Source organism: Eriocheir sinensis, chromosome 9 (genome assembly GCF_024679095.1).
Source record: "Eriocheir sinensis breed Jianghai 21 chromosome 9, ASM2467909v1, whole genome shotgun sequence".
NCBI classification, from domain to species: Eukaryota; Metazoa; Arthropoda; class Malacostraca; order Decapoda; family Varunidae; genus Eriocheir; species Eriocheir sinensis.
The window spans coordinates 14906677-14930747 of NC_066517.1; the positions used below are offsets into that span (position 1 = coordinate 14906677).

At 43.1% G+C, this 24071-nt stretch overlaps 2 protein-coding genes across 5 annotated transcripts in view; one reads left to right on the top strand and one right to left on the bottom strand.

Annotated features, from left to right (window-relative positions):
* LOC126995940 (hemicentin-2-like) overlaps nt 1–6173 on the bottom strand; it is a 462936-nt gene extending 456763 nt beyond the window's left edge. The window contains exon 1 of the mRNA XM_050855852.1: nt 5977–6173. The gene's annotated coding sequence lies outside the window, so the exon portion shown is untranslated. The remainder of the gene's footprint in view (nt 1–5976) is intronic.
* Nucleotides 6174–8259: 2086 nt separating this feature from the next.
* Nucleotides 8260–24071, top strand: part of LOC126995945 (uncharacterized) — a 40423-nt gene continuing 24611 nt past the window's right edge. The window contains exons 1-7 of one of the 4 annotated variants that reach the window (XR_007750843.1): nt 8260–8454; nt 12939–13005; nt 13671–13840; nt 16864–16997; nt 17173–17280; nt 17446–17572; nt 17890–18097. Coding sequence is in view for 2 of the 4 variants with exons in the window: in XM_050855863.1 (XP_050711820.1) it covers nt 17563–17572; nt 17890–18097; nt 20420–20555; nt 20833–21069 (591 nt within the window). In the remaining 2 variants the exon portion in view is untranslated. Of the gene's footprint in view, nt 8455–12938; nt 13006–13670; nt 13841–16863; nt 16998–17172; nt 17281–17445; nt 17573–17889; nt 18098–20419; nt 20556–20832; nt 21666–24071 lie in introns of those variants that run through there. The other 3 variants (XR_007750844.1, XM_050855863.1, XM_050855865.1) reach the window with 3 other exon arrangements.

Sequence of the window (24071 nt, forward strand, 5' to 3'; positions counted from 1 at the left end):
GAGAGAGAGAGAGAGAGAGAGACAACAGCGTAACTTCTAAGAAAGCCTCATAGCAATCAACGACACCCATAATCCTCTTCCCAAAGTTGAGGGGACTTGAAGAGAAACCCCGGCGCCTCCTCCTCCTCCTCCTCCTCCTCTTCTTTCCCTTCCCTTTCCTCTTCCTCCTCTTCTTTACCTCTTCCCTCATCTCCTTTAAAATCACTCTTCTCCTCCATACTCTTTTTTTTCTCTATTTCTCCTTTATTCTCCGTCTTGTTACCCTTCTTTCTCCTCCTCTTCCTTCACTTTTTTTTCCTTTCCCTTCCTCATCTTCCTTATACTCCCTATTCTTCTCTTCATCCCATTCCCTTCCCTTACTCCTTTTCCTTTAATTCTCCTTCTATTCTTCATTGTATTACCTCTCCCTCTTCCTCCTCCTCCTTTTCCTCCACTTTCCCTTCTTCCTCATCTTCCTTATACTCCTTTCCTTATCTCATTTTCTACCCTGTACTATTTTTCCCACATTCTCCTTTATTCTCCTTCCCTCCTCTTCCTTCTCTTCCTCTTCTTTCCCTTCTTCCTCATCTACCTTATATTCCTTTTCTTCATTCCATTCCCTCTCATTTTTTTTTTCTCTAATTTTCCTTTACTCTCCTTATTTAACTACTTTTCTCTTCCTTCCATCTTTACTTGCTCATCTTCTTCCTCCTCCTCCTCCTCCTTTAACTCCCTAACTGTCCTCAGTGACTTTAAAATGTACAAATTAATGAAACTGAAAGTAAGCCTAAAATCCCCCCCCCCCCTCTCTCTCTCTCTCTCTCTCTCTCTCTCTCTCTCTCTCTCTCTCTCTCTCACACATCAAGGTACAAGGAGAGTGAGGGAAACTACAGGAGGAGAAAGAGGCGGAGGAGGAGGAGGAGGAGGAAGAAGAATATGGAGATTCTAAGAAGAATTGATACGTGGAACTGAAGATTAAAAGATGATGAAGGAAGAAGAGGAAATGGAAGAAAAAAAGACGGAGGAAGAGAAAAGGGAAGAGGGAATGAAGATCAAGCGAAGAAGAAGAGGTGGAGGAAGAAGGCAGAAGAGAGGAGAGGAGAAAAGGGGGAGAGGAGGAGAGGAAATGTATAGGAAGGAAAACAAGAGAAGAAGTGGCGATGAAGAGGAGAAAGAAAACAGAGGAAGAGAGGAGGGAAGGAGAAGAGGAAAGGAGAAAGCAAGTGGAAAGGACAGCGAAATGATGAGAGGTTTCGAAGAAGAGGAGGAGGAGGAGGAAGGTTGAGGAATAGAGAGAGAGAGAGAGAGAGAGAGAGAGAGAGAGAGAGAGAGACTATGGTGATATCGTGCAGGCGGCCTCGATTTCCATAACGGTACGTGAACGGTTATTATTTCTCCAAGACGATGAAAGTTAGTCCTCTTTTTTGCGAGAATTAAGTGAGGAACAACGGAGATGGAAGGGGATTAGGAGGAGGAGGAGGAGGAGGAGGAGGCGGAGGCGGAGAGAGGAGAGAGGAAAATATAGAGTGAACAAAGACAAAAGGGGTGATGATTGCGAGTTCTCAAAAAGTGGAAAAAAAGAATGAGAAGTGGAGAGAAAAGAGGAGGCGAAGTGGGATAAGGAAAAGAAGAAAGAGGTAGAAAGATTAAAGAGAAGACGAAACAGTAGAGAGAAGACAATAGAGAAAGGTTGGAAAGGATAAGAAGAATAAGGAGGAAAATTCGAAAACAAAGAGGAAGAAGGAGAGAAGGATGAGAAAGAAGACTTAGGTGAAATTAAAAAGAGGAAGCTAAAGGAAAGAGATAGTAGAGGAAGGGAACATAGCAGAAAATGGGAAGAGGAAAAGGGGATTATGAAAAGAGGAAAAAGGTGAAATAGGAGAAAAGGTTGGAGAGAAAATAAAGAAAAGGTCAACAAATAAATACTAAGAAGAGGAAAATTATATAGTTCAGGGTGAGGGTGGGAGAAAAGAGGGAAACAAGAGGAACAGCTGATAATATATTCCTTCCTATTCCCCCGCTTTATTCTTTTTCCTCCTCCTCTTCCTCCTCCTCTTCCTCTTTCACGTTAAATACATCATAGGAAAAAAAATGTATATAAAAGAAATAACGAGAAAAATTAAAAACAGAAAAGGAAATTAAAATGAAATGCACCTTCTTTGATCTAATTTCTCTCTCTCTCTCTCTCTCTCTCTCTCTCTTACATATTTTTATTCTACCTCTCCCCTTCTACATACTAACTCTAGCATAATAAACTTTGTAGAAGAGAGAGAGAGAGAGAGAGAGAGAGAGAGAGAGAGAGAGAGAGAGAGAGAGAGAGAGAGAGAGAGAATGCTATGACCAATTAAGAGAGACCAATACTGACGCAAACACGCAAATTGCAATAAGTGACAATAAAACCAACAAACAAACAAACAAGTACACACACACACACACACACACACACACACACACACACACACACACACACACACACACACACACACGTTTAGTTACGAAAAAGAAAACTAAATATCCAACAAAAATAAGTAAAGACAAACAAAACATAACAATAAAAGAATATATATGAAGAGAAAGAATACGAGAAGGAGGAATTATATATTATACTAAGTAGGTGACAATAAAATAGATTAACTGCAAAGACCTTATTTACACACACACACACACACACACACACACACACACACACACACACACACACACACACACGAAGCCAGCAACCCAAGATGAAAGAGCAGAGATAAAAGCAAAGGAACACATCCAGGTATGTATGCACAGGTATGTATCCTGTCACACCTGAAGAGAGAGCGTTGTCCAATCAGTGTGTGTGTGTGTGTGTGTATGATCACACACACACACACACACACACACACACACACACACACACACACACACACACACACACACAATTCCCCGTTTTGTACACCCCCAAAAAACACCTTCAAATCTGTGTTCCCAGCGCCCCCGGTTACGTACCTCACCTGAGTCCCAAAACTTTTAATTAGCACGAGACTCACCTGGTGATGAAAGAAGAGATTAATCCTTCCTCTTCTTCCCTCCCTCTCTCACTCCTTTCCATCCCTTTATTTCTTTTTTTAACTCTCTCTCTTTCTGTCTTTCTCTCGTCGATGCTCTCAATTTTCCTTCTTTCCCAATTCCTATTTTTTCTTCTTCCTCCTTCTTTTCATTCTTCTCCCTTATCCCCTCTTTCCTTCGCTTTTATTTCCTTCTTAACTCTCTTTTTCTCTCTCTCTCTCGTCGGTGCCCTCATTTTTTTCTTCTTTCTCTTCTCTTATTTCCTCTTCCTCCTCCTCCTTCTTCGCCTTATCTGTCTCTCTTATTCGCCTACTTCATCCATGTCTTCCTTCATCGGTCGTCTCTACTTTTTTTCAATGTTATTTTTCTGCATTTCTTCTACTTCACTTTTTTTCTCCGTTTCCGCCAATACCCAATCCATTGTTTTTCCATTTCCTCTTTTCAATCATCTCCTGTCGCTTCCTTCTCCCACTCGTTTTCGTTTTCCTCCTCCTCCTCCTCTTTCTCCTCCTCCTCCTCCTCCTCCTCCTTGCCCTTGGGTCATTTTATTCCCTTTTAAGATATTCAAACTCTCCCCTCCTTGTTTTCTCTCCCTCCCTCCCTCCTTTCCCTCTTGTCCTCATTATTTTCTCTTTCCTTTCTCTCCCATTTTTCTCCTTTCTTATACCCCCTTCACCTGTCTTACCTTTCTTATTTCATCTCTTTTCCTCACTCCCTCTTTTCTCCCTCCCTCCTTCCCTCTTCTCAATATTTTCTTCCTGCTCCCATTTTTCTTCCTTCTTCTACCCCCTTCACCTCTTCTACTTTCCTTATCTCCTTTCCTCACTTCCTTTCTCTCTTTCCTTACTCCCATCTCACCACCCTTCTTCTCTCCTCTCTCCATCATCATAAGGAGGAGAAGGTAGAGGGAGAGGAGGAAGGCTTATATATTGAATTATACTCCAGGAAGCCATGTTTCCTTCCCTCCTTCCTTCACCTTCCCTCCCTCCCTCCTTCACCTTTCCTCCCTCCATCCTTCCCTCCATTCGCCACCTCCATTACTTCCTTCGGGCACTTTCGTCAACCTTCACCGCCTACGTAGGTTTAGAGAGGGTGTAACCTTCATCTTTTTCCCCCTTCTCCTCCTATTCCTCGTTTTCCTCTCCCTCTTTCCCCTTCTTCGTCCCTTCCGTTATTTGTTCACTTCCCTCTTCGCTTCTACTTTTTGTGGTTTTCTGAGGAGGTAGGGCATTCTCTCTCTCTCTCTCTCTCTCTCTCTCTCTCTCTCTCTCTCTCTCTCTCTCTCTCTCTCTCATGAGCTCATTTCTTTGGCTCTAATCTTTCTCTCGTTTCTTTGTCACGCCTTCCTTTTCTTTCTTTCTTTTGCCCCTCTCTCTCTCTCTCTCTCTCTCTCTCTCTCTCTCTCTCTCTCTCTCTCTCTCGTGAGCTCATTTCTTTGGCTCTAATCTTTCTCTCGTTTCTTTGTCACGCCTTCCTTTTCTTTCTTCCTTTTGCCTCTCTCTCTCTCTCTCTCTCTCTCTCTCTCTCTCTCTCTCTCTCTCTCTCTCTCTCTCTCTCTCTCTCCACAAGTTGTAAACAAATAGTGGGTCGAGCTCGCCCCGTCGCCACTGACAAAACATTCTGAAGATGAAATAGAAAGGTTTTGTTTGGTGTTTGTTCCGTCTCTCTCTCTCTCTCTCTCTCTGAAACCACCCACATCCATCCACTCCCCAACGCCACCCACAGATTCACGCCCACAATATATTTCCCTCTCTACCTTCCACTCTCCCTCCCTCTCTCTTCCTCTCCCTCCTCCTCCCGCGGGACAAGATAGAGAGGGGAAGAGTGGGAGAGGATAAAAATGATGCAAAGGGGGAGGAGTAAGAGGGGAAAAAGTGGAGGAGAAATAAATGGCCAGACTCCTCTTTCTCTCCCTTTCTTGAATGCAAAAAAGGAGCGGCATAAGAGAGAGAGAGAGAGAGAGAGAGAGAGAGAGAGAGAGAGAGAGAGAGAGAGAGAGAATGAACGTACGGTTAACTTATTGTCCCTTTAAATGTAAATATCAGAGAGGAGACAGACTGGAAAAATTGGGAAACACACACACACACACACACACACATAAATACGAGCAGGGGGAAAAAGAAAACGACCTACTGCTTACATACAAAGTGCAGAGAGAGAGAGAGAGAGAGAGAGAGAGAGAGAGAGAGAGAGAGAGAGGTAATATAACGTAGCACTATATCAAGCGAGGGAGAGAGCCATGCTGGGTTATTATCCGGTACTGGTTCTGAGAGAGAGAGAGAGAGAGAGAGAGAGAGAGAGAGAGAGAGAGAGAGAGAGAGAGAGAGAGAGAATTTGGCAGAAAACTCATTGCTCTCTCGACAAAGGAAATAATATGGAAGGAAAGAAAAATATAATAAACACTAAAATTAATACAAAAAATAAACTAAATTCAATCCGCACCAAAAAAAAAAAGAAGCAAACAGCAGCAACAGTTACCAACAAAACAACAACGCTGCGTCACAATAAAGAAAACAGCAACAACAATTACTCCCAAAAGAACACGACACGGAACTAATAAAAAATAAATAAGTATATAACAAATGGTCAGCGTATTGGCAACACTGGTCCGCCGCTTGTCCCTCCCTCCCTCACCCCTCTTTCTCTCTCAACCTCCACCCTCCCACACCTCATAATTCTCTCTCTCTCTCTCTCTCTCTCTCTCTCTCTCTCTCTCTCTTATTATCGGGCAACAGCAGGAAACTTAAGCAGACAATTACACCAAAAATAAAATAATAAAATAAAAAGTTTCGTTGATCAAGAGCAGTTCACGGAAGAAGGAAGCTGCTTTCCCTCTTAAATCAGACGAAGGAAGGAATGAAAACTATATCATCACACCGCAAAAAATCCTCTTTACTCCTCTCCTCCTTTCAAACATGAGACAACTTAACGCAAACTGATGAAAACTTCCTCGAAACTTACTTTTATCTCTGCAATCTGTGTGAAGTTCTGACGTGTTTTCTTCCTTCCTTTCCCTCTTTGTATGCTCGCTCTCATCTCATCATTTTCTTCTTCCTTTCTTGACGCGGGGCACACAGACAAATAAGACACTCGCTTGCCTCCTCCTCACCAGCGCCTCATAAGCGTGGTCACTCCTCACTCTGCAGGTAGCCGCCCCCGGGGAAGACAGGTGGGCGCCGTCTCACAAACCTTTAGGCGCCCAAGTACACATATTTGACACGCTTTTCGTCGGAGATATGGACATCCCCAGGGGTAGTTTAATGGCCCTGACTTTTCTTCTATGTTATGATTGTGAACAAGCACTCATGGAAACCCGATTAATCTCTTTTTGACCTTTGGAAATAGTTGATGTGAGAAGTGGAAGCGTCTGAGAATATCGATGCCGTGAATGTCACAAGAAGTGATCGTACAGCATCCCTTGAGTGTTTTTTTTTTTTTTCCTGATATTATCTAACTACTCACTACTATACACAAACGTCTTGTGATAGTAATAGCAATAATAATGACAATGAGAAGGGTAGTGCTAATAATAGTGATGATAATAATGTGAACTGGGCTCAAGGCTTCAGGCAGCAACCCATGAGCACGGCGCGGACTCGACGAGGCTGGAAGGAAAACTGATCGTACCGGACTCACTCAAACACATTAAATGATATAATTATGTTGCCTATTTCGCTTAGCTTAACACAGAGGAGAATAATTACCAATGTAAGAAAACGGAGACGGCTTTTGTCAAGGAGCCTAGTCTAGAGGGTAACTATAATCCTTGGTTCCTGTCAAGCAGATGCGTGGCAAATAAGGTGTGTAGACGGAGACGAGGACATGGCTCAGCTAGGCACCTGAGGCTGTGATGACGGTGATGAATACCCGGATAATGCTTACGGTGGTGATAAAGGAATGGGGCGGAGTGTTTACGAGAGGGTGAACGGTGATACCTGCTTCTCGTGTTCCTCAAGAGCTGATCCCTTCCCCGAGACAGGAAAAGGATGGGAGGAGGACGAAGAGAGAGGTGAAGAAGAACTGAAAAAACGGAATAATGAGGAAAGGTACGGTAAAATGGACTCCTGTTGATGAAAGGGTAACCTGAATACGAAAAGATATCTAAGAGGACGGACGAATGATGAGGACGCGTGGAAAAGAGGAAATTAAGTAAACGAGGAGAATGAGATGGGGCTAAAAAAAAAAGTGAGAAAACAAGAAAAATAGAAAAATAACAAGACACGAGACCATTATACAAGCAAGCAAGAAGAAATACAAAGCCCGGAAAATGGAAAAGAGAAGATCGAGGAGAAAATAACTAAAAGGAGGGCTGAGAAAACCGTTGAGAAATGTAACACCGCCAACTACAGCTTCCCAAGGACCTCCGTGAAATAACCGTGACTCAAGACAGAAGCCTGAAAAATGGACGCGGTGGAGGGGGTGGCGGAGGTGGTGGTGGTGGGGATGGAGTAAGTGGTGATGATGCTAGTGGTGATGGTGGTGGTGACTGATGATGGTGGTAGTGGTACTGATCCTGTGGTGATGCTGAAATGATGTTTTTGAGGCGAAAGAACGCAAAAATCTCCGTACTTTTTATTTTTTATTTACATTGTCCTTTCTCTCTCTCTCTCTCTCTCTCTCTCTCTCTCTCTCTCTCTCTCTCTCTCTCTCTCTCTCTCTCTCTTTTTATATCTACTCTATCTCTCCCCTGCTATATACTAACTCTAGCATAATAAATTTGGGAGAGAGAGAGAGAGAATGCCATGACCAATTAAGAGACACCAATACTGACGCAAACACACAAGCTGCAATAAATGACAACACTCTCTCTCTCTCTCTCTCTCTCTCTCTCTCTCTCTCTCTCTCTCTCTTCTCTTTCTTCCATTCCCTTTATTAATGTGTCCTTTCACTCTGCCTCTCTCTCCATCTGTCCCTCCTCTTCGCATATCCTTGCTTTGCTCATCACTCCTTAAGCCCCAGTCATACATTCATAACAATGACTCCCGGCGCCCTCCCGACATCAGACCACGCGCTGCCAGTTTTGGAATGTCGCGCTGCCAGACGTACGTAACGACCATCGTAAGTCCATCCCCTTGAGTGTCGACCATAGCCGATGTCGAAACGACGTTGTTACGACGTCGTTGAGATGGACATCCTACGGCCGTAGCTTATTCGCGACGGGTGACAGATATCGGGGAGGGCTCCGATTGTTTTGAAAATCTCCAAAACTGTCGGCATGCGGCCCGACGGTGGTGGGCGTGGTCTGAATCGGGAGAGCGCCGGGAGTCATTGTCGTGAATGTGTGACTCGGGCTTTACCTCTTTCCTCCCGTCTCCTTTGGTCCCTCTTTCCTCCCGTCTCCCTTGGTCCCTCTTTCCTCCCGTCTCCATCGGTCCCTCTCTCCTCCCGTCACACGTCCCTCCATCACGGCAGCTTTGGAGGCGTTGTGCAGGTATCAAGGTAACGACGTGATAATCCCTAGTCTTGGCCAGGCAGGTGCTGAACATGCAGGTGAGTGATGAAAACTGTAGCTAACCTGTATCCGCCCCTTTCTCTTTAATGTGTTTTTTTTTCTGCTCTCTCTCTCTCTCTCTCTCTCTCTCTCTCTCTCTCTCTCTCTCTCTCTCTCTCTCTCTCTCTCTCTCTCTCTCTATATATATATATATATATATATATATATATATATATATATATATATATATATATATATATATATATATAAGTTTTTTGTTGCTACAGTTAATTCTCTCTCTCTCTCTCTCTCTCTCTCTCTCTCTCTCAAAAAAAAAAGTGTTAATAGCACAAAAACTGTGCTAGATCGGCGTCTATGACCCTCCAACACCCCCCAACAATTTATATTATGCAACTAGGGGTCTAAAATGGAAAATGCTGAAAAGTAAAGATGGCGCCACTATAAACATTTGCCTGCGCCACAACGGGCTGGGGCCGACCATCAGGCCCTACTATGAAGGCCTACCGGCACCACAGGCAAAGACGTAATTTTTTTTTAAAGCGGACTTTGTTTATAATGCCATATTGTAGGGTTTATTAGGGCTAACAAATGTTATTATACAATGTCATGTCTACAATGCATGAGTAAGCCAGGAAAACAACTTGAAGAGAACAACAAGAAGATGGACAATCTGTTGATCGCAGACGCCGATAAAAATACAGATACCTACAAATCATTAATGCAAAACGAAGGAAGCAGCTAAAATAAGTACAAATAAAGAAAGACAATAACGATGGATTTCCTAACGCTCCACCCTCACGCCACCACAGATATCACCACCACATTCGTCATCATTATCACAACACGTGCGTTCACCGCTATCTCGGCCACCACCCCTTGTTTATCTGATGATTAAAAAAATATCATATCAACCTTTTATGTTATCCAGATCCATATGGCTGACGCGCCGTATCTCATGTGCTTATCTCCTCAAAGTGATAGGAACAACGAATGCAGTTTCTCAGGAGCTGTCATATTCACTTCACAAGTCAATAACTTTTATTTGTACAAACTCGAATTTTGACACTAATTGTGGTAAATTTGTATTCAACATGAGGTGGGACTTAGGCTGTGATGACAGACACCATCACCCTTACGATGATCACATTAGTGATAATAATAATAATAATAATAATAATAATAATAATAATAATAATAATGTTAACAGGAAAACACCGCTCGCTGTCGTGATATCACCAAGTCTTCACCTTGCATGTGAGTCATTGATTAAATCATTAGATATTTCCGTTGTGTACGCTGCACAGACTGGTCAGTGCTCAGTGGACACCCTGAAGTACTGTGCAGTGTGCATGTGTTCCCCGTGACACGTCTCTCTCTACCCCCAACGCGTTGCTGCCGAGTGCGATACATGTCCCTCACGCGGCCTCTCAGCGCAGGGTTGCCAGACGTGTGAGCTAAAAAATGGACAGACTCATCCCGAAAAAAGGACAAAAAAGGACAAACATATATATTAATTTCCTTTTGCCTATTGATCGTTTACTAATATGGTACATATATGTTTTTTCTTTAAATTTCTTTAACAGTCACCCCCTCACTCTTCAGTCAGCAGATTTTATTAAAAATAATAGGCTATGTTAATGATTAACAACACAAGTTATGCAGCAGGAGTATAATTTTTGGGAAACAAAGCTATGAACATAATTATACTTTACATACTTGTTTTAATACTGAATTGACAGAATTTCTTCATAGGAGTCCACTTCATTATCCTCGTCGCCATCAGGTACTGCTGACGTGGTAGCAGAAGCAGATCCTGATGCACTGCATTCTCCAATACTTTCCTTTCTGTACATGTTGCTGTTGAATAGGGCAGCATTTTGTTGCTTACTGTAAAACTTTGGTAGCAGTTTCCTCTATGTAGGTGTGTTCTGACTCCTAGGACGGCCTCATGAGATCCTGTACTGAGTTTGTTTCTTGCTTTAGTTTTAACATTAACATGAAAGTGACGCGTCCTGGACGTGTACTGACCGGTGCTACACCCGTCAGTACACGTACCTGCAACATTATTATGTGATTTATTGCTGAATAATCCTTATTGAAATTTATGTTTATGAACCCAGCATGGATTTTAGAAATAGGACAGAAAAGGACAGTTTTAAGGTTGTCCTTTTTTCATGAAAACTTGCGGACAGTTGGATCTCAAATAGGACAGACTGTCCTTAAAAGGACAGACCTGGCAACCCTGTCTCAGCGTCTCGGCCACACTCAGCCGGCCGCCTCGGATATCTCAACACCGCGTCACGGGCATAGTGGCCAGTTACTGATTATTTGGTTCTCGAAGCACAACCGTAAACGTGAACACAAGTGTCGCTAACTCAACAATCAGGACTGCAATGATTAGCAAAGCAGCTGTAAAGGCATAGGTCATTATCAGATCCGCTAAATCATATAGAAGAAGTTTGTAAGCGTAAAACTTTGTAAGCTGGTAACCTCGTGTGTGTGTGTGTGTGTGTGTGTGTGTGTGTCACAGTATAAGTATTAGAGCATGGTCAGATATTTCAGTTGGCTGCATGATTGTACTTCTCGTGGGTTTTAGATATCCATATCAATAAGTGTGCAGTGTGTCATTACCCAGCAAACTTATTCAGCAGCAAGTCTCAAGAGTCGAGAACATGTCACAGTCACGGCAGCACCAAGAACACTGGCGCCAGAGGGACAAGTATGAAGACTTTTTGCCCTCACGGCAGCACCAAGAACACAGGCGTCAAAGGGTAAGGTGTGAAGATTTTCTGTCCTCATCAGCGGTAATTGAGCAGGTGGTGGTGTTTGAGATCGCTTCATTGTGCAAGCAGTTACGTAGATTCCTGCAGAAGCATAAGAATAGACGAGATTCATGAATACTTTTTATTGAAAAATACCTTCTTGACGTAACTGGGTATAGCACTGTGTTCTACAGTTATGCAACAGTAAAATGAGCTCATGAACCTGTGCTATGCACGATGATTACACGTCCGCTCTGGAGGCTAGAGTTAATTAAGAAACAACGGCTGTTATTTCTGATAATAAGTTTTTAAGTATTCGTCAGATTATTCGCAGAATAAGAATGCTTTTCCATTGTACTCGAATACGAATGAGACTACTTTGATTTCTATCAATAATTATTCGAGAATGAATACACCTAAATACGGTATTCGAATGTATTCGAATACGAATACTTCATCCCTGTCAGGTGGTGAGGAAAACACTGTGAAGGTCTATTGCGATTTTTAACGTTTTCCATGTAATGTATATTGGACTGAGTGACTGATATTCACTGCTGTGATGATAAACAATGTAATAACACCCGACCAGAAGTGTGTCTGAAATGGATTTATCATTAATATTTTCTTGAGGCTCTCTATGTTCCTCTGGGTGCTTGCTTTGTAAAGAACTGCGCATGTCGCTTGTTCCGCGGCCTTTTCGTGAGAAGTTACTCTTGCACATCTTACACAATCATTGGAGATAACCTCAAAGTACTTCCACACTTGAGACAGCGCGATGCAACTATTTCATGCGAGTGACAGCTCGCTACCCGTGTCTTATCATGGTCTGACTCACCACCAGCCAACAGGTTTGATCATCATCATCATCATGAAGAAAGATTAAAGGAGATGGACCTACCAACACTGGAAGAAAGAAGAGAAAGGGAAGATCTAATACTGATTTATAAATTATTGAGCAAAATGGAAGATGTAGATAATGAGGAATTACTAAAAGAAGGAATAAACACCAGGAGCACAAGAGGACACAGTAAAAAGGAAGATGCTTGAGAGACATAAAGAAATATAGCTTCCCGCAAAGAAATATAGAGGTTTGGAACAGACTAAGTGAGGATGTAGTATCGGCGAAGAGTGTGCAGAACTTTAAGGAAAAGTTGGACAAATACAGATATGGAGACGGGACTACACGAGCGTAAGCCCAGGCCCTGTAAAGCTATAAGTAGGTAAATACAACTAGATAAATACACACACACACACACACACACACACACACACACACACACAGTCATAGCTTTTACGTGTATGCATGAAGTTATTCTTATAAAGGTGTGTGTGACACAGCTCATCTAAATTCAAAGCGTCCGATAGATCAATAAAAAGGGAACTTCATATATTTACACACACACACACACACACACTCCATTGAAGGTCGTGTGTGTAAGCTTGGTCACACACACACACACAAACACACACACACACATTGGGGGCTGTAGAAGCGCTGTTATTGGCGTGATTCATGACGTCAATCATGATGTCACGCGGGGGGGAGGAGCCTCGGGACGAAGACTTTTGTGTAGGCAGATGGTAAATACGCTTAAAATTATTACTCTCGAGGTCTTGTAACTTTCCAAAGTGCTTTATTTCGCTCTGCGACGTAAAAAAAAAAAAAATGCGAGTTACAAATGGGGTTGATGGCTCTACTGTTTTTTCAGAGCGACGAAGACCTGTTTGGGCGAGGACGAGGACGAGGAAGCACCGCAGAGCGTGACGTCAGCGACGGTAATAACATTTAGTGAGGATGCATAGATTAATGTTTGATGAGTTTTCATGTTATTTTCTTGGGCAAGGCTTTCTTCCAGGTGTTGGTACTAGTTAGCGAAGTAATGCTATTTACAAAGTAATGTATTTGAGTGTAATAAAGAAAGGAATTGAATCTACCGAGAGAGGAAAACTGGAGCCTGTCCTACCTTTTCTACTTTCCTTCACTTGGGGGAAGGAGCATTACATACACATAGAGAGAGAGAGAGAGAGAGAGAGAGAGAGAGAGAGAGAGAGAGAGAGAGAGGGAGAATCAATATTTGCATCAAACTAATATTTATTGAATGTAAAAGTCAGTCATTAATTATTATTATAGGAAGAAGTGAACCTGAAAACACCCCACTGATCTAACCGAAAAAGAAATATGACAAGAAAGCACCCCAGTAATTTAATAGAAAAAGAAATATGTCATATCCATTACTTGGTGTTATTTTACTGTTAAGTAATTTTTTTCATCTATCACTATTACTCTAAACACAGTGCAACAGCTTTGACTAATTACTACTACCGACTGCTGGTTACGGAGATGGCACTAGCTGGAACAGGGACCATTTAACTATCCTTTCCGAACTGTTGAGGAGGAGACGCTAGAGCGGCATTAGTGTTCAATCAAGCACTCATTCCAGACTGCTTCATCGTGCTGGACTCCAAGAGGTACGAGGGGGAGGCCCCACCACTGCCCCCGCCCACGGTGCTGGGGTCGTTCTCTGTGGACAGCGAGAAGAACATTCTCTACGACAACTCCATGATGCCCGTATTGAGTCAAAAGTACATTCCGGACGACGAATTTATGAAGGCAAGACACAAGAGTGGTAAAGGGGTGTTCCGGGCGTTTTTTTTGAGTAGTCAAGTGTCCGGCAAATCAGACGAAGTGGTATTAGGAAGGCCGCAAGTTTGGCGTGCATATTTCAAGGGCAGGGAGCGCCACAGAGTTTCTGATAACCGTAACATAAAGAATACGCAAAGCAAATTTACAGTTTACATAGGACTTCTGGCACCTAGCCAAAAATATCTCCTCCAACTTCACTTCTTCTTTCCCTCCTCTCCTTAACCCTGACGGCACCACTGCCGTCTCATCTATCTCTAAGGATGAACTCTTCGCTCAAACTTTCTGTAACAACTCCGCTCTGGACGATTCTGGGCATATTCCTCCTACTCATCCCCCATCTGACTCCTTTATGCCTGTTATTAAGATTCTTCAGAATGATGTTTTCTATCCTATCAACCTATCAACAGTGGTGTTCCACAGGGCTCTGTCCTATCACCCACTCTCTTCCTGTTATTCTTCATTGACCTTCTTTCCATAACAAACTGTTCTATCCACTCATACGCTGACGACTCCACTCTGCATTATTCAACTTCTTTCAATAGAAGACCTTCTCAATAGGAATTACATGACTCCGGAGTCCAGACTGGAGGCTGCAGAACGCTTAACCTCAGGCCTTGCTATCATTTCCGATTGGGATAAAAGGAACTTTGTGTCCTTCAGTGTCTCAAAAAACCAGTTTCTCCACCTATCAACTCGACACAATCTTCCAAACACCTATCCCCTATTCTTCGACGACACTCACCCGTCACCTTCTTCAACACTAAACATCTTCGGTCTATCCTTAACTCAATATCTTAACTCGAAACTTCACATATCCTCTCTCACTAAATCAGCTTCTTCGAGGTTGGGGGTTCTGTATCATCTCCGCCATTTCTTCTCCCCCGCGCACTTGCTATCCATATACTATTAAATAGGGGCCTTGTCCGCCCTCGTATGGAGTATTCATCTCACGTGTGGGGGGGGCTTCACTCACACAGCTCTCTTGGCCAGAGTGGAGTAAGGCTCTTCGTCTCATCAGCTCTCCTCCTCTTACTGATAGTCTTCTACCTCTTAAATTCCGCAGCCATGTTGCCTCTCTTTCTATCTTCTATCGATATTTTCACGCTGACTGCTTCTCTGAACTTGCTAACTGCATGCCTTCCCCCCTCCCGCGGCCTCGCCACACACGACTTTCTACTCAAGCTCATCCCTTAACTGTCCAAATCCCTTACGCACGAGTTAGCCAGCATTTTCACTCTTTCATCCCTCACGCTGGTAAACTCTGGAACAATCTTCCTTCATCTGCATTTCCTCCTGCCTACGACCTGAACTCTTTCAAGAGAAGGGTATCAGGACACCTCTCCTCCCGAAATTGACCTTTCTTTCGGCCACTCCTCTAACTCTTTTTAGGAGCAGTGATAGCGGGCTTTTTTTTTCCTTTTTTCCTTTTTTATTATGCACTTGAACTGACTCCTTTGCTGTAAAAAAAAAAAAAAATGTCACTAAAAGAATAATTGTAATTAGACACGAAATACAGATAACCTTCCCGAACGCATGCAGTCTAGACCCTTGCATTGGTACTTTGCGGCTATTTCAGTCTGGTGATTAAAGTCCAGCAGAGGAAAGGCAGGGAGTTGGTTTTATGTTTCCTAGTGTGTATGAAATTATTTGGTGAGTGATTCATAGAAATCAAACATACCTAATGGAGAGAAGAGCGCGCACACACACACACACACACACACACACACACACACATGTCGTCTTGAACACTGCTCTTCTCTCCATTAGGTATGTTTGATTTGTGAGAATCACTCACCAAATAATTTCGTACACACTAGGAAATGGTGAAATCGTTTCTGTTTGACAGAAAAATCTGCCATGGGAACCTGTGGCGTGTGTGTTATTAGTTATTCTACGTGCTTATGTGGGCGGAGTCTTGACTGGTGGGTTGGCCGCGCACGCACATGAGAGTTGTAGGGACAGAGGAGCCACAGGGACGCCACACAGCATCACCCACAACACATCCCTCTCATACGTCAGCTATTTAAAGTTGTGCATTAAATATCCAGTATATATTAAGTACGGCTATACAGTGCTATGAATGTGTAGCATTTTAGGATAATGGCAATGAATTATATAAATTCCAGAACACGTGACAACGTTGCTCTCTTACTTTGTCAGTGGACAGTGATCAAGGACATCATATCACTTCCCCTCTAACGTCCATCCTCAATGAGAGCTATATACGTTTTTTCTCTCGTGGGCTTTACAGTCGAGAGAATCGATAAATTATTTACAATGTGAACAAATATTTTTTAGAGTAATCCGATAATTAAGGGCAGGTTGGGCAGCGCTGTGGCGAGGCAGCTCCCCGTGTAAGCCCCACTCAAAAGGACGTCATAGCTGAGCCTGACTATGGTGAGAATAGTGTGGTCACCCGGAGAAATGGGTTCTTGCCCACTACAGGCTCAGGCCCAGTGACATGAGATGAGCACCATGGTCACGTGCAGATATAGTGCGTGCCCTCAAGTTAACAGTGCGATACATGCGTCATAGTTTTGCACGTTTTTGTCATGTATGGTTATAATAATGACTAATAATAGTAATTATAATGAACTGCATTACAGTTAAGGCAGTCATTGTTTGCCATTAAACTCATTGTTCGTAAAAAAAAAAAATCGAAAACTCATCATTCCACCACACATTCATGTTATAGCATCTTCCATTTAGCGTAACCCGTTTCTGGGTCGTGATCTGTAGAGTCCCTCATAGAGTCCCGACAACCTTAGATTTGGACGCCATTATTGGCCCTGTGTTTTCGCCGTGCTTTTCAAACACTAGCACACGGTCTCGCGGCGAAGACAGGGCCAATAATGGCGTCCAAATCTTAGGCTGCCGGGACTCTATCTATCAAGGGACTCTACAGATCATGACCCAGAAACGGGTTACGCTAAATGGAAAAGGTTATTAGTAAAACAAGCACCAGTGCCATATGGCTTCCACTTTTACAGGTGGATATGGACCTCAATCGGGGATGGCACAGAGTCAATACCTTCACAGGAACGTCATCTGATGGCTTCAGACATCTCCTTCAGTGGATTCTTAAAAACCAGGAAAAAGTTAAAGCCAAAGATTCATCAGACAGGTTAGTGGTCACCCTTCTCAGCAGTAGAATTTTACTGCAAACTTCAACTGGAAAAATCTGTTTATGACCGTAAGAGGACACATATCTGCATGAAAATTGGTAAACAATGAAAAAAAATAGTGATAGTTCAATGTGTAATTTTGTCACTCGCATGCAACTCATGATGCGTCTACAGACTGGCGGCTGACTTTGTGTGCTCAAGGAGAATGCTGAAACAAATAATGCAGGCCCCGTATACAAACCCAAAGCACATGTATGCTGAGTGGAGGATATTAGCCAAATAGTGAGTAAATACGGTTCATTTAAGTATGGTAAGCATTGCTATCAATGCTACACTGTTATTATTGTACCAAAAACAAGTAAGGTGGGAATATAATCTAAGTAAATACAAGTTAAGCAGATTTACAGTTCTCCATTACACTGATGCTTTTCTTGTTCCCACGGCCAGTTTCAAAGGAACAATATACTTGACAAGTGAGGTTCCAGAGAAGGAGAAACACAAGGACAAGGAAGGACCCAGCAGCCTCCTGAAGATTTATGGTCCAAAGTTTGAGCAGTACATGACATGACAGGAGGTATGGACAGCTCTGTATCATTTATGAAGTCACATAAAACTTTGACCAATAGTACTTGGCATTAAGACAGAGCTGAAGGAAAGTGTAATCATAAAAAGTATTAGAATTACCTAGCATGGAGTATGGGATAAAGGAACTTCAAATGATAAAAGTACAAAACTATAACAAGTAAAAAAAGGTAATCTGACATGAAAAAGCTGCAATAAAGTCCAAAAATCCACTGCTGAAGTTAATTAATAAAATGAAATCAAGTAAAACAAGTAGAAATAATTAATCTGCCTCAGTCATACAAAATCACTTACTTCATAACTCCTTAGGGGATCCTGATGATGTCCTGGAAACTGACTGTCAGTTCCGGTGTGTGCTGCAGCTGCACTTGAACGAGATGTCGCTGCTCTTTGCCCCAGACATGGATGCAGTGGACCCAACACGCCACAAGGAAGACTTTAAGGACCTGGACAGCTTTGTGAGACTGAAAACACAGTCCGATACAACATATCCACCTCATTATTATATATATCAGAAGTAAGCATACATTTCTTAAGTTGTAATTTTCCTGTCCATGATAACAATACCTCACTATATAACTTTTCCGCACGAAGGACAGTTAGAGATCAAATTGAAGTATCTCTCGAACATCCACCCTCCCTTCCCATGCACCTCTTCAAGTTTTCCTCAGTCCACAAAAAGGTGGACTCCCTGTCATTCACTGTCATTCTATTTGATTCAAATCGTCTTCACATAATCAGGATTCTGCATGCTCAAGACATGCTCAGACCTTCTCAGTGCATTTTTCTTTACCCACTTTACAACACATTCTACACCTCTTGCTCTGACATCCACACCAAATCTGATTTCCGCCTCTTATTTACTCTTATCATCCCATGTTCTTCCGCCACATGCTCTCATGAAGTAACTCATTTAAATGAATGCTATCCTTGCCAATTGAGAATATTCCATATATATGTTTCAGACTAATAGGATAAGGTTGGCAAATTACAATATTCCTTAATAAACTCTTATTTAACTCAGTTTTACATTTCATCCTCTAATGATCACGATGATAAACTCAATGGGCTGCCTCCCCTTCACTGCCCTCTCCCTCCATGATCCCAGCGTGAACTTGGACTATTTCATTGGCCTTTCATATTCATCCATTGCAAATAAATGGCAGTCCATATAGTACACTGAAGTATAAGTATCATGGTGACTAGCACATAAAATTTCAAACCATATACAACACCTTGAGCTGAAATAATATAGTTCACCGAAAAGGATGTGATTAAGAAAAAAAACATGTAAGCATGTCAATCAGTTTTGTGCATTACGGTAATACTTTCACAACTCGGCACGATGGGAAATGTTGCCTACCGAGTTATTCAATATTCCGAGTTGTGCAAATCACTCCCTCCCCCCCACACACAATGATATGCGGTGAAATAAATTCGGAACTTTACAATAGCAGCTGACAAGCAATATATAATCATTTAACACTAAAAGATGTTCAAAGCTTAGAGATGCAGAGCTGGGTCGGGTGTGAGTGTGTAGGCAGACAACACAACACATGCGAGACTGAGGAGTGGGAAGGTAGAGAGCGAAAGAGTATGTGGTGCGGGTACATGTTCAAACAAGCACGGCACGCCATGACGAGTGTAAAAAACGAGTTGTGGTACGACTTACAAATGTTCCGAGATGCTTAGAAGAAACGGAAGTGCGAGTCGGGTCACGTGGATACGTGCCCTGCATCCAATGGACCTTTAAGCCCCGTTCACACTGTGCCGACTCTGGGCCACGACTACCCACGACTCTAGGGTACACGAGGTCTTGGGTGTTGATGTGAAAGGGTCGGGCATGTCTTGAAAGAGGTCCTGAGACTGTTGCCGAATGTTGCGCCGACGTCGTGACGGGAAGTCGTGACATGCTGGTAACTAGTTGGCCGAATGTCCCAGACAGTCGGCAAGACACCAAGACCCCAGTAAAACCTTCACCCCCTTCTTGGAGCGTGGGAACCAACTTGTCAAATGGAAAAGTCGCTGGGTTGTCGTGGCCCAGAGTCGGCACAGTGTGAACGGGGCTTTAGGCCCACTACATCCCGCAAGAAAGGAGGAGGGGGATGAGTCCAACAGGACAATGGATCAGCTGTGAACAACAAAAATGGCGTACCACACAACAGCTTCCTTACAATCTTCTCTCAGCAGCTCTCATAGGCCCTATAAGAGTTAATAGCTTCACAGGAACGGATCGCCTATAATAGGCAGAAGCAGCAATCGTAGTTGAACAGAACATTCGCAGAAGGCAAGAAGATGCAGAAGAGGTGACAATGGCCACATTCATGTATCTGTGAAGGCTATTTTGTTTACAAACATTGGTGCCCCCCTCCCCCACCGCGCCAGAACTCGGACGGTTTGGTGTCAGACGCCATGATGGCGCAAATTGTTGCTCCAGTTGCACAACGTTGCATGTCTAACGTGTCTTTTGAATGCAGGGACGTTTAAACGAAGTTAGTGCGGGCACACCATGCCAACTGTTGACCACGAGATGTGGCTAAAACTCGAAAGCAAGCCGAGATAAATCAGAGTGCGCGGGAGAGAGGGTCGGGTCACGCGGCCCACCAATGTATAGAGTTCATGTAAAAAAAAAAAAAAAAGGTAATGAGGACCATGCCGAGTAGACTCCTATTTGTGGTTACAATTCTGCAAAATGCTGATACAGAAAATATTTTTTATATTTGTTTTATTTATTTGTTGGCATACGAAACTGAATTTTTTAATGAAAATTTCTTTGCCTTGCAGAGTTAAATTAAAATCTGAGTTTGAAAGGTTTTACTGTAGCCTACTTTTGTTACAGGTATTTCCTGAACAATTGGTGGACTGAAAACAAGTTAACAGGTGTCCCAAGGCTTCTGGTAGGCAAAAGGAACCGTGATGGAGTGGTGCACACACTGCAGATGCTACAGACAGACGACATGCCTGGGTTGGCTGAGGTGAGGATACAATGTTTTCCTGTACTGTTAAAAATATTTTTTATTCTTTTTTTGTTTTAAAAAAGATGGAGTAGGACCAGGCCAGAGCAGCTGACTCAGGATATCTATATATTAGTAGTGAAGTGCCTATGTGATCCAGGATTGGCATTTAAATGAGGGACTGCCTGAGTTTGTCATTTGTGAAAACTGGTAAAAAAAACTTACCGTAGATAACTGTTCAAATATTAACATTCAAGAACAATCCTCAGTAGGATACTGACTCTTTGTCCCTCCCCAGGGGAAGTGGCAACCATCCGTATGCATCAATGTCTTGGACAAGTTCCTCAATTTTGTCAAAAGAAGGGTGGTTGCAGAACCTGACGTGGTTCATTGCTTTGAGAAGTCTGCTCCGCCACGCCGTGACATCCGCCACTACTGCGACCCCAACCTGGAAGACATCCTACCCAACTGGTACAAACAGAAGCTCTTCAACGCACAAGATGAAGAGAGTGACTGCAGCGGCGGTAGTAGCTAAAAAACATAGGATAGCATGTCTCTTATAAGCAACATTAGGGCAGGCGGTGGCTGAACAGATAGCAAGACGGCCCTGCGTTCAGGAGGACGCGAGTTCAATCCCCGCCCGGTGCCACCAAGCTGGGATTTTTCAGCCGCCGCCGAGTGGCTTAAAACTATCCACATGCTGTCCAGAAGACCACCTATCAACCCGGACTCTAGATTCTCGGATTAAAGATGAGCTCCGGGAGGGCAGCATGAGCTAATGCTAGATGGCGCCACTATAAACACACGCCTGCGCCAGAACGGGCTGGGCCGACCATCAAGACCCACCGGGAAGAAGCCTTGGACCAACCATCAGGATCCACCGGGAAGAAGCCTACCGGCGCAATAGGCCAAGACGTAAAAAAAAAAAAAACAAAAAAACATTGAGATCTGAGCCCCAAGAAACAAGAAAGTGCTGTTGATCAGGGGAGTGGACTCCGTCATATAATCCACTGTCGCCCAAGAGCCTTGCTTTGGCTGTGTCTGCTACATCATCACTGGAAACTCAAAAGGGGTCCATACCCTGTCAAGAGGTTTAAGACCATATAGTGGCCATTAAATTTACAAGGATTTCATGTGTTCAGTTTATCCTTTTTTTTTCCTTCAGATATTTTTTTGGTTAGTTTTTTTCAGGTACTTCATTCAGCTTTGGCTGGAACTTTAAAGTTGAGAAAAAAACTGGGAATATTTTCTTTAAACAAGGACCATTAATCTTAGACCTATGATAGGTTATGGAAAATTATTTAGTGTCGGTGACGATGTAATGGTCTGCCAGTGTTAGGGTCAAGGCAAGAGGATGGGTGAATGTGTAGTGTAACCCAATTTACTTGGTAATTATTTTTTTCTTCATTTTAGTACTTTTATGCCATTTACATACATCTTAGATTTTTCTCTTCATCCCTCTTGTTTAATGATCAAATTTAAGAACATAAGAACATAAGAACGCAGGAGTCTGCAAGAGGCCGGTAGGCCTGTACGAGGCAGCTCCTTTGACCCTAAGCTCCCGTGTATCTAACCCCACCTAATATCGCTGTCCATGAATTTATCTAGTCTATTTTTGAATGTGACAATTGTATTGGCACTCACCACATGACTGCTAAGCCTATTCCACTCATCCACCACCCTGTTAGTAAACCAATTTTTGCCTATGTCCCTGTTGAATTTATAATGATTAGCACAAGTTTAAGCTTGTATGTTTTCAGTCTATATAGTGTTTCTCAACCAGGGGTCCGCGGAGCTCTAGGGGGCCGCAGAAACCTATCAAGGGGTCCGCAGAACGGGGGATTCAACATATTACAGTTAATCCTGTCATGGCTCAGTTTTTTTTTTTTTTTTTTTTTTAATTCATGATTATACAATGTGTCTATCGAAATGTCCAGTTTTTTTCTCGTTTTTCCCTGGCTAGTTGCGTGTCTCAGAGTGTGAAGAATTTTTGTTTTGCAAAAGATGAGAACAACAGCTTCAGGAATGGACGTGTTTCAAACTCTGGCTAACTTTATGAAGGATAATGGAATCAGTTGGACTAATTGCATCGGAATATGTAATGATGGTGCCGCAGCCATGACTGGCAGACATAAAGGAGTCGTGACCAGAATATTAGAAGTTATTCCTCGTGCCATTGCAACTCACTGTTTTTTGCACAGAGAAAAAAATTTAATGCTGGCTGCAAAGGACTTGGAGACTGGGCTTCACGCAGTTATGAACGCTGCTGTAGAAATTGTAAACTTCGTTAAAGCAAGGGTCACAAATTCCAGACTGTTTGCTGCACTCTGTGAGGAAGTAGGTGCAGACTATATATCTCTACTTATGCATACAGAGGTGAGATGGTTGTCCCGCGGGCGGATGCTCACATGCTTATTCAGCCTAAGGGAGGAGCTGTGTACATTCCTCTCAGAGAAGAGGCCTGAGCTTGCAGATTTCTTTAATGATGATAAGTGGCTTCTTCAGCTCAGCTACCTGGCAGACATATTCAGCGAAGTAAGTGAGCTGAACAAAGCAATGCAAGGTGCAAACACAAACAACATTTCTCAGTACCAAAAAGTTGAGGCTTTCAAAAGAAAGCTCAAGTTGTGGCGTGTTCGTACCTCGTCAGGAATCACTGATATGTTTGAAAATATGCATGCATTCATTTCAGTGTAGTCAGAGCACAGGTAACATTGCACCTGTCAAAGTTGCTGGAAAAATTCAACAGCTATTTCTCTGAGCTAACTGAGGAGCAGGCTACTTCTTACCAGTGGATAGAAAACCCATTCATTAAGAATAGTGAGATGAAGCTTCCAGAAGCCTCATCTGATGATACCATGGGGTAGGCGGTGGCTGAGTGGATAGCGTGACGGCGCCGCGTTCAGGACGACGCGAGTTCAATTCCCCCCCGGTGCCACCAAGCTGGGATTTTTCAGCCGCCGCCGAGTGGCTTAAAACTACCCACATGCTGTCCAGAAGACCACCTATCAACCCGGACTCTACATTCTAGGATTAAAGATGAGCTCCGGGAGGGCAGCATGAGCTAATGCAAGATGGCGCCACTATAATAATCTTTGTCTCATCAACACCAGAGAGTAGTTCAGCATGCTCCCTAAAGACAGATCCTCTCTCTTTCTTCACCACACTACATTCACACAACATACACACCTTTTCCCAAAATTAAAAATTAAAAATGGCGCACAATAACACTGCCTCGGAGTCCCCGCCTGGGGGGGACCATAAATTCCCCCTGGGAGGACTCCCCTTCTGGCTGTCGACTTGAGAGGTGTCCTGATAACTCCTTGAACCTCCTTATCGATTTCTGCAACATTCGCGGTCTTATACCTAATTTCCATTCTGTGGAACACTATCTCTCCTCCTCTAAACCTCACCGAAACACAGGTTTCTGAGACTACTGACAGCAATCTCTACTCTGTTCCCTCCTTTTTTTTTTTTTTTTTTTTTTTTTTTTACGTCGTTGCCTGTTGCGCCGGTAGGCATCTTCCTGGTGGGGCC